This window comes from Ruditapes philippinarum, unplaced genomic scaffold (assembly GCF_026571515.1).
Source record: "Ruditapes philippinarum isolate M1 unplaced genomic scaffold, ASM2657151v2 ctg1436_1_1_1_1, whole genome shotgun sequence".
In the NCBI taxonomy this organism is placed as follows: Eukaryota; Metazoa; Mollusca; class Bivalvia; order Venerida; family Veneridae; genus Ruditapes; species Ruditapes philippinarum.
In genome coordinates this window covers 234065-245378 of record NW_026866315.1, presented here as the reverse complement: position 1 = coordinate 245378, position 11314 = coordinate 234065, and the positions used below count along the sequence as shown (strand labels likewise).

At 33.3% G+C, this 11314-nt stretch overlaps 1 protein-coding gene across 19 annotated transcripts in view; it reads right to left on the bottom strand.

Annotated features, from left to right (window-relative positions):
• Window positions 1–506: 506 nt before the first annotated feature.
• The window catches only part of LOC132732097 (disabled homolog 2-interacting protein-like), a 170020-nt gene continuing 159212 nt past the window's right edge, over window positions 507–11314 (bottom strand). For 18 of the 19 annotated variants that reach the window (XM_060718443.1, XM_060718442.1, XM_060718444.1 and 15 more), the window contains 3 exons: window positions 9537–11066; window positions 8765–8967; window positions 507–3027 (listed from right to left, as the gene is read on the bottom strand). In XM_060718443.1, coding sequence (XP_060574426.1) covers window positions 2778–3027; window positions 8765–8967; window positions 9537–11066 — 1983 coding nt within the window. In that variant the 3' untranslated portion in view covers window positions 507–2777. Of the gene's footprint in view, window positions 3028–7733; window positions 7819–8764; window positions 8968–9536; window positions 11067–11314 lie in introns of all 19 variants that reach the window. The other variant, XM_060718447.1, reaches the window with a different exon arrangement.

The following is an 11314-nucleotide window of genomic DNA, read 5'->3' as shown; positions in this document are numbered from 1 at the left end:
ATCCATACATCTTCCTCTGTGTATATTATTGCTTACAGGTAGGGTCGAGCGACTTCTGCAACTTGTACGGTCAGGGCCTGCATTGTACCGCACAGATACCGGTTCGGGTCCTTCATCAGGTTATCTAACTTACTGAATACTAGTTAAGTTTGGCCTGGGAAAACTTTTAAGTCTTTCCAGGTTTTAATAAAATGATCAATCCATCTTCCTCAGTGTGTCTACTGTTACTTCACTTATTCCTACTTTAATATCATCCCTTATTCCGCTAATTATCTTAATTGGACTTGTCCATATTTTAATCAAGACAAAACCACTTATTTTTTTATTTTTTTTTTGGGGGGGGGGGGGGGGATTTCAAAATATGTACTGACTGAACAACAATGCAGACCATGATCAAACGGCATGGACATACCAGCTGACTTTGCTCTGCATTGGTCGTATGTGTAGATTCTGTAAACAACTAGCAGGCTAAGAGCATGAGTTTGTGTAATTAATGACAAGAACACTTTTTGAAAGTCTGAGTTTTTTTTATCACATTGCACTTTTTTTAATGTCAAAGTTGAAACATCAATACATGTAGCTATAAATAGAATATCTTATGTACAAAACATTTATACACACCTTGTTTCAAAAGTTTTGAAAACATTTACAAATCTGCAATTCTTTTACAATTAACATTTTTCTAAATGAAAATTCCCATCCTGTTTATCTCCCTTAGTAAAACAATGTAACAAAAACAATATGTATACACATTTTTTTCTCCATTTAAAGACTTTTTTAACATAACTGATTATTTAAAGAATTAATACACATAAATGGCAATTTTCTTTTAATAAAATTATTGACATTACATACAAATTATTTGACAGTATTGGTAATTTCCATTTATTAAAGTAATTGGCATAACTGTCATTTTCTATTTAATAACTTAATTGACATTACTTACAAGTTCCATTTAATAAACTATTTGACATTACAAACAATTTACATTTACTGACTTAATTGACATTAACAATAGAAAATGATTTTAGCTATTTCAGTTATTAACAATATCTTCAGGACAATTGCACAAACAACTTATATTGTCACCTTTGGCTTAGTGCAGTAATGGTTTAACTCCAATTAAAATTCAATAAGAGTTAGTACACTAAGGTGACAATATTCAGTAACTCAGGATATAACATTTTTCTTGTTGGCATGTTACATATAAATTCCATGTCAATAAAATACAGCCTTGTATTAATTAAACATTTCAATCTCTAAACCAACATAGCACTTGCATTGACACACATTTACAGATTTAATCGCACAATTTTGACACACATTTAACACTTATTCCCTTTTTGTACAGTTCACAATATTATAGGCCAAGAATGAAGATATGTTTCCTTATGATAACCTCTATCTCAGAGAACATATGGTTCAGCAGTGAGTTTATAAACCATGGAAACTATACATCTGTCACAGCTATTTGTGGTATCATACAAAACCATACATTATAATTAACAAGGAGAACCAGTGCGCCATACTTTGATGTTAAACAAATAAAATGGTCAAAAAATCCTGAAAAATAAATTTCTGCATTTTCGCTTTGAGTTCCCGTTCTTTTCATTATGTGTATGATACATATTACACACATGTATTGTATTGTAAGTTGTCATTATTGTATACATAACTAGGGGTAAAGGACTCCTATATATTATATAAGGACAGCAGTATTCCATACAGGTTTTCACGATTTTAGGCACTTTGAACAGCTGGTACAATGAAAACACACATGATTAAAGCACTTAGCAACACAAAATAACATAATACCCAAATTACATTTTAAAGGTCTAGGCAATAAATGTTGTTTATGATGCCAGCATATCTGGTCTCAAGTTCTTTTTTCCAAATTTTCAATGGATCATAAATCTTTTCTTTACAATTAAAGCACCTGTCTCAGAAGAATTCCACTTCTTTAAAAAAAAATTTTTTCTTCTTTAATTAGCATTTTGAGTAGAGCACTCCCTGGTATGCATAAACCTTGTAATGTTAACTAAAATAATATACTGTATAAGTATATATTTCCGTGAGTTGAAAAGTTAGCGAATTTTAAATTCCAGACATTTCCCATGAGGAAATATTAGCAAATCGTGCAAAGGTAGAATTTATAATAGATTGGTTGATATTAAATTTTATGCTTGAAGAAATTTTAGATTTTCGTCAATTCCAGAAATTTGTTGCTAACTTAACCACTTGTACAGTAATTATCATTATTCTCTATAGCTTATGACAACAATCTGATTGTGTGATGAAAAAGTACCCTTCCATGATGAAATGAGTACAATACATTTTATTCAGCAGAAATTAAGACAAAAATGGCCATTTTTCTTTTGCTATTGATTAAAAAGATATGTGTTTATTCTAGATGTCACGTTCTGGTGTAAAATGAGACACAGGTAAATCAAAGCCATTCTAATAACATAGACCTGGATATTTCCCACAAGTATTGTTGTAAATGTAAACTAGTAAAATATTTCTGCCATTTTATAATAGAAAATTAGCGTTAAAGTGATAGTGTGCCATTCTCAATGATATATGTATCATAAAGATTTTTTTTCACTGGTTCATGTTTTCAATACAGTATACTACCACATATTATATTATTAGTGGTAAACTTTTTTTACGCCCATTTAGAAACATATCTCAAATATATAATATTAATAATGCAAGAATTTTCTACATTTTATAATTATACTGTATAACAGCAAGTAAGAGCACAATTCTTCCAAGTTTTAGCATGAACTTGTTTTAAATGAAGATATTTCGGCAGAAAGTTTTGTCTTTAACGGAGATGTTAATCCATTTTTAGTTGTTGCATTATAATGTTCCTTCAGTTGATTCAACGCCTGCACAAGTTTGCTGTTCGCCACGTCAAGAGATTGTATACGACGTTCCTGCGCCTCGATCACTTTCTGCTTGTGTGCGACGGTTTCCTGCATATCCTCTTGTTCGGTGCGTAGCTCATCTTCAACATGGATCAATCTAAAAATAGAACAAAACAGAATATAAATTTAAAGAATATTGTAATTGAAACAATGAACAATGAGGCAAAGTTGACAAAAATATGAAATAGTAACTTAACTTATGAATGAATTAGTGAATTCAGAGTTTAAAGACATGAGAAAGAAAAAAAGAAACATATAAAACTTTTTCATGTTATAAATACAAGCTCTTATGAGATAATTTAAACAAAATCTGATTGAGAAAAACAAAGTTTTTTTTTTTCTCCCAACATTATATACATCAAAAGACAAGATATTGTCATTATGGCACTCAATTCGCTCACCTAAATACACTTAAATCTAACAAGTTTAACAACTCAAAACTTAATGCTTAATCTGCTAGATGTGAAAGTAAGTTGCCTTTGCCTACATTTGATGCAGTCTGACCAGGTTCGATCTGTTGGTAGCCTGAATATTTCGACATGTAACCAGTCATGACCTTAAAGGGTTAATTTTGAAACACAATGTGGTGAGAATTTACCTCCATGCAATTTCCACGGGGTATTAGCCAAAGATATGAATTTTGAGCCAAAAGTTGGTCACTGTCAAAATCTAAATGTACAGTAACGGGAGACCAAAAGCCTTGGGAAAATTTCAAAATGTGAACAGTACAGGCCATGATCAGACAGCACAGATGTGAGAACTGATCCTGGTCTGTACGTGGTTTCATGGGTAGAGTTACGAGAAATAAAAGATTACCACTGGAAATCAGACATCAATCTATCCCATTTTCTCATAATAAGCAATTAGTGCTCCTACGAGTCTATAGTCACTTGTAAATTGAAGCATATAATGCTAAGAACTTCCAGAGATAAGTGTTAATAGGTTATTGATATATGCAAGGAGAGATTGTGTGAAGTTGATATATGTATTGCAGTGATTTTCAAATGATACAACAGTGAATTTTCACTTCAGTTGGTCAAGCGTATAACACAGTAAAGTTTAGTGATTAAATATATTTTCAAGGAGACTATAAGTATAACACTTTTTTCTATTAAAAGTTTCATGGAAGCAACTGTCAATTTCATGGAAACAACTGTCAATTATATTATCGAGTAAAAGATACAATGTAGAAAAAAAATGTAATTTAGCAAAAATTTTGACATTATGGTGATAAAAAACATAACCTATATAAAGAAAGTATAACATAAGATATATGGTGTTCCTGTCTAGCATAATGTCCAAAATGCATAAAATGAAGTGGATAAAAGGTCAAAGTTTGCGAATCAAAAATACACCAACAAAAAATAATTGCAATTGATGGAAACAAATTATTACTTTTGCATCATTTCTCAGGGCTCGAATTTAACACTTGCAAACTCGCAAAATGCTAGTTGAACTAGAAATGTGTCCATAGGACACTGATGCCCCCACACGCCACTGTTCTGTCAATCTTATGACTCTAGGTCAAATATTTTTTGGACTACATGTGCCACAAGTTGAAAACTAAAAATCAACAAAGGGCCATAATTCTGTTAAATTTGGTCGCAGCAAAAATTCCTTCCTTTACTACCATCTACACATTAAGGTTGTTAATCCCTGGAAGTTTAAGTAAAATCTGCCATCCGGTTTAAGAGGAGTTGCGTTCATAAAATTTCTACATAGTATATAATGAAAAAATCAACAAAGGGCCATAATTCTGTTAAATTTGGTTGCAGCAAAAATTCCTTCCTTTACTGCCATCTGCACATTAAGGTTGTTCATCTCTGGAAGTTTAAGCAAAATCTGCCATCTGGTTTAAGAGGAGTTGCATTCACAAAATTTCTACATAGTATATAGTGAAAAAATCAACAAAGGGCCATAATTCTGTAAAATTTGGTCGCAGCGAAAATTCCTTCCTTTACTACCATCTACACCTTAAGGTTGTTCATCCCTGTAAGTTTAAGCAAAATCTGCCATCCGGTTTAAGAGGAGTTGCGTTCACAAAATTTCTACATAGTATATAGTGAAAAAATCAACAAAGGGCCATAATTCTGTTAAATTTGGTCGCAGCAAAAATTCCTTCCTTTACTACCATCTACACATTAAGGTTGTTCATCCCTGTAAGTTTAAGCAAAATCTGCCATCCGGTTTAAGAGGAGTTGCGTTCACAAAATTTCTACATAGTATCTAGTGAAAAAATCAACAAAGGGCCATAATTCTGTTAAATTTGGTCGCAGCGAAAATTCCTTCCTTTACTACCATCTACACATTAAGGTTGTTCATCCCTGTAAGTTTAAGCAAAATCTGCCATCCGGTTTAAGAGGAGTTGCGTTCACAAGATTTCGGGACGTACGGACGGACGGACGGACGGACTGACTGACTGACGGATTGACGGACGGACGGACAAGTGCAACGCTATATGCTCCCACATTGTGGGGGCATAAAAATGATTTTGCAAGTTAGATTTATGACTACTAGCAATTTTTTGCGAGTTGAAGAAAAATTTGAGAACGCTCGTCAGGAAAATGCGAAATATAAATGGGGCGTAATATTCGCAGGTAGCCGAGTTATAAACTATACGCGCACTTGCTGTCTGATTTAAATTTTCTATACCTTAACCTCGCTTAAAAAAGTACACAAATTTAAACCAGTCCAAATGTAATTTTGTCCGTGTTAATCAAGCGTGATCGGAATAAAATGTCTAAACGAACTTCTTCCCACTTACTGAAGCAAATGTGTCATCCGATAACAATACTCTGAGTACAGAAGATGATTCACAGTCTATCAAAAGAAAGACAATCAGACCTTCAGTTAAAACGGTTTAAAATTGGGAGAAAGAACTGCATGTCAGTCTTACGTACTAACTTGATGACGATGGAAATGTTGCTAAAATATTTTGCGCTGATTGTTGTGCCCATAATCTAGACCAGACATCGTCGGTATGGCGACAATATTGCATTATTATTTTTTTTACATGTAGATTGACATTTGATAAGAATCCCTGTCCCCTAAATCAAGTTTTTGAGTAGCTAGTGGCCAAAAAAGTTAAATTCGAGCCCTGTTTCTATATAAAATTTTAACAAATTTATTTTGAATATGCATTTTTCTAGAATTCTAAAGCCCCAAACTTCTGAGCCATAAGATTTTCATATTATGTCTACAACAGGTCAAATTATATCATCATCCAGACATGGATCAAGCCTGGAGTGCCACCATACATTAACATTTCTGTTGTGAGAAATTTCAGACAAAATTACCCTCAAATAACACTGATAAAACATTAAACAACAAATACATGAATTATATAATCATACATTTAGTTTGCAACTGACTATAAATAATGACTATAACATAAAAGAAACAAAAAAGCCTGAATAAAATACAAAGTAGAAGATTTAAGTACATTAGTCGCCAAGCCATTGGTCATTGCTAACTAAACTATGACAATATACACAGCAAAAAGAAAATAATTAAATCCCTTTTCTCAGTGCAACAGTATAATCTTTTGTTTATAAACAGTACCTAACAAAAGAATGTCAGCCACATTATAATCTTTTGTTTATATACAGTATCTAACAAAAGAATGTCAGCCACAGTATAATCTTTTGTTTATATACAGGTATCTAACAAAAGAATGGCAGCCACAGTATAATCTTTTGTTTATATACAGGTATCTAACAAAAGAATGGCAGCCACAGTAAAATCTTTTGTTTATAATAATTATACAGTATCTTACAAAAGAATGTCAGTCACAAAATAATCTTTTGTTTATATACAAAAGAAAGTCAATTCACACTTATTTACAAAGCTGTTTGCCTAACAACAGAAAAAAACAACAACAAAGATTAACTGATGCACTAGAAACATTTGTTCAAACAAAAGCTGAAAAGAAATTTGTTGAAAAACAAGAACAGCAAAAGCACACAATGTCATGTTATTTATCAGCAAACAATAGACTATCTGATTATATTAAAGGTGCTGAGGAACCACAAAGTAACGAAAGATTATAAAAAAAAAGAAAACAAACAAAACTTTGAAACCAGTCTCCGGAATGCAAGAAAATCATTGGATAATATACTCCTATATACAGCCAATTAAACTTGCTAGAGAGATTGGTTGCTATGGTCTTATTTTCTTTGTGTTTTATTTTTTTATAACCTTGTATAAAGGCTGTAATATCTGTCTGTTGTTTTCTGAAGGGAGTGATAAGCTTTCTACACTGTGAACGGAATTGTATTTTGTTCTGAAGGTTCTCCAAATTGTAACAAATAATTTGCCAATAGATTTAATATAACAGCTGAGCATAGATATTTGAAAAGCTGTGTTATTCCACAGGTTTTGTATTCTTAGAATTATCACTAGTTGAATCAATAATATACCTGCAGGGAGTACTGTTAGCTTAGACATGGTTCAAACCTTTAACCAGTTAAAGTTGTGTAATGGATTTACCCAGCTTTGAATTTTAGGAACAGTTTCATTTAAAAAATTCAGAGATTTCGCTTTTTAAATTGAACTACCAAAAGAAGCCTGACCCATTTGGGTTCCAGCAGGTAAGGTTAAGGGCATTTTTTTCTTCAAGTACCTGGGAACAACTCCAAATAAAGGTTAAAATTAATGGCACATATAAAAACAGACATTTGGAGAACCTTTGTCTTTATAAAATTACGATGTAAGAAAACTGAAGTTGTCAGAAACAAAATGCAGACATGCTAGTAAATGGCACCACATAAAGCAGAAGGGTTCCAATGCACAAGTAAAACAAACCATGACAAACTGTGAACCAGTCGACCCAGAATTTTTTTGTCAAATGTTAGTCTCCATCAGTGGCAAGCTTGATTCTGACTGGTCTCTGAATGGAAAATTAGGCAGACATGTTTTTTTTACGGAACAGTTACTAAAGTCAGTTTATTTTATCTTCTTATAGTAATATTATAGGTATATTAAAGGGAATTCTTTTAAAAATTGCAGTTGATTACTTATTTTTTACTACTTATAGTAATATAATTAATTCATGTGCAAAGTTATAAAAAAAAAAAAAGGGTAATTCTACGATTTTGATATAAAATGTAAATAATTTAGTTTCAGAATAATCAAACTCTTCAAAATTTGCATGAATAATATATTTCAACACTTAACATACAAAACCAGACATTATAAAAGAAGAAAAAAAAAACAAGATTTATTTTTGTCATACAAAACAAAAGGGTTTATGACCAAATGCTTTAAGAAAGAAAGTACATGTAAACAGGGAAACATTTTTTTTTCAAATGCAGAGAAAAAAGTAACAGTCAAACAATGTTCCAGTGGCTGGAGGGTGTGTTAGTATGCCAATTTAAGCAAAAGGTACGATCAGATATGAACATTTACACACAATGCAAAAAAAAATATTGTGTTAGTGATGGCCATTTCCACATTTCACAATAACTTTACTGAAAATGCTTATGCAAAAAAAAAAAAAAAAAAAAAAATAGCCACTTTATTAATTATATCTTACTTGTGTTATAAATTTAAAAAACAGAAAAAGTAACATAGATTATTATAATAAGCTAAAAAATTATCTTGAACTGCTGTCATTGCCCCAGCCCCAAACCTCGTACACATAAAACATTCAGTTCCTTACAACTACCAGAAATAATCTCCTACCATTATTCAAATATCATAACCTTAGTGCAATAACAGTATAACTCCTTGCATAATTTCATAGGAGTTAACGCGTTGCTGCACTACCGTGATGACATCATTTACATTTAATCATACATAGCGATGCCATCAAGTAATTAAATAAGAATAATCACCTTTGTATAATGTTTTTCATCTGGTCATCTTTTTCCGCCTGTTGTTTTCTCATACGTTCCTCGCTCTCCTCGAGACGAATTTGCCACTCAGAAGCGATCATCGATGTTTCTTTCTCGTGATCGTGAAGTCGGTCCTCCGCATGTTTCAGTCGTTCTTGTGCCTCCTCCAACTGTTGTTTCAAAATGTTAACCTCTACTTCATACTGTAAAAAAAGAAAACATGTAATAATTTACCTCCACTTCATACGGTATATGCCAACTTTGGTCCTTTTAATGAGCTACAATTTAAGACAAATATGATAGTAATGGGCTTAAGGAACCAAGAATTGAAGATGTATTAGTGATCTGGCTTGGAGCAAATTTTGATCAAACAATTCAAATACAATGTACAACCCAGCTACTATGCAAACAAAGAAATGATTGTACAACCCAGCTACTATGCAAACAAAGAAATAAAGGATGTACAATACACATCCATAAATCCTTTAACCTCACTGTCACTTGAGCTTAAAAACATTAACCTCCCTTTTTATAGTGCAAGGGCCCCTAACCTCTTACTTTGGATTACAGCATTTTAAAAGTAGGAAGTAAAAAACTTCATGTACATTGATTTTTTTTGTGAGAAACTGCATGATTTAAAAGAAATAATCCTGATGTGAAGATGCCTGTAAATGGCACACTCTATAGGTTTTCTATTAGAAGGGACAAAAAAGACCTGAAGCTGTAAAATTCAACTTTTTAAGCAAAGCAAAGCAAAGTAAACAAAACATACTTCTTGTTTGGTCTTTTCCTGTTCATGAATTCTTCTTTGAACTGATCTTATTCCCATATGCACAGCATTCTGGGCTGACAATCGCCGTAGCAACGAGCTGTCGTCCGGTGACAGCCCACTACGTGGAGACACTGGTGAAGATGCTGCACTTGTATCACTGTACGGAGATGAGCTACGCTGTGACAAACTCGTATCGGTGGCCGTTCTTCTGATCTGATCACCATACCGCTGCGTAGAGTACGAGAAATCCATGCTATGAGAGAGCTCATTCCCGCGTCTAGGTGTACTACCTATAGTATTATAATACGTTGTCATGTTACTCACTGAATTAGACGTGGTCGACACAGATTGAGACAAGATGGGACTAGATGCACGTAATTCTAATGGGTATTTCCGTGTACTTGACGTGTGTACAGTATTTGAAAACGTGGTCTCTTTCGACCTAGCACTGACGTTATTATTTGATTGGCTATGCCGTGGTTTCATATTTACTTCCACATTTAAAGAATACACATTGTTATTTGATTTGCTGTGGGTTGGCAGTCGCCTGCTTTCAGCACTAGAAACTGAGGAGTACATATTACTGCTAGATAAACTGTGGTGCATTTTATCTTTATCTGGCACAGAGTCTAAACTACTCATGCTCGAAAGCTGAAGCGCCATGTTTTTTACAGGTGCCTCTTTGTGCTCTCTTTCATGTCTTTTCGTTTTTACAGGACTAAAATTTTTCACAGTGTTTGCCTCTTCACTACTCAAAGAACTGTTACTAGAGGCTTGCAGTATAGGTGATGCCATTTTTACATGACTAGTAATCCCCCGATGAGTGTGCCGATACATCGGGTTAGCGAAAGACAATGGGGTAGAGTGTGTGTATGAACTGTTATTGTTTGGAGATTTAAGAGGCTCGTGACCGTTTTCATGGTGGGCATTATCTATTGGTGAACTAGACTGACTATAGCCAAACGACTGATAGCCAGACGATGCTATCGTTGACACTTGACTTATAGACATTTGGCTGCCATTTTGTTCCATTTCTATTGATGAGTGATTTCCTTCCTCGTCCATGAAGGAAATAAGGTCAATATAATCCCCATTCACTACTTCCGCAGCACTCACCATTTGGTTCCACGATTTATTTACACGAGATTCATTCACTGTGGAACGCGAACTGACAGACACATTTGACACTTCTGAATGCGTAAATTCCACTTTAGACGATACACTATCCTCTGTTAAGTTTGAATCACTCGAAGTTATATTATCAACACTTCCCCTAGGTGATTCCGAGTCTTTATTATCTACAGCAAATATTGGCAACTGATTGGGCGATTCACCACATTGTCTTAACATGTCTTTTAAAAGTTCCGTCGAGGGCGTTGTGTGATCAATGTGGGCTTGTATATTAACTAGATTGTCGTAATGCTGACTTTTTCGGTTACTCTGTCTTCGTTGAGAAACATCCGGATCTTTCAGATCGTTGGTGATTTGTGAAAGTATCTTTGGTAAGTTGTCAAGTTTTGACATCGTCTCCTAAAATTGAAACAAGATAATTTAAACATTCAAGTATAATTCTTTATATGGGAAAAACTGGATGGCAAAACATTAGTACATAAAACTGTAAGTTTCTTTGACTCTAACATTTGTTTTTAACTTTTAACTCTATTATTGTATATTTTCAGAGAAATAACTAATCAAATAATAGCGCAAGTAAACTAACATCAAATTGATTTATGATTTCATCAAAAGTAAGTTAACTTTAACCCTGCTTACAATGTGAA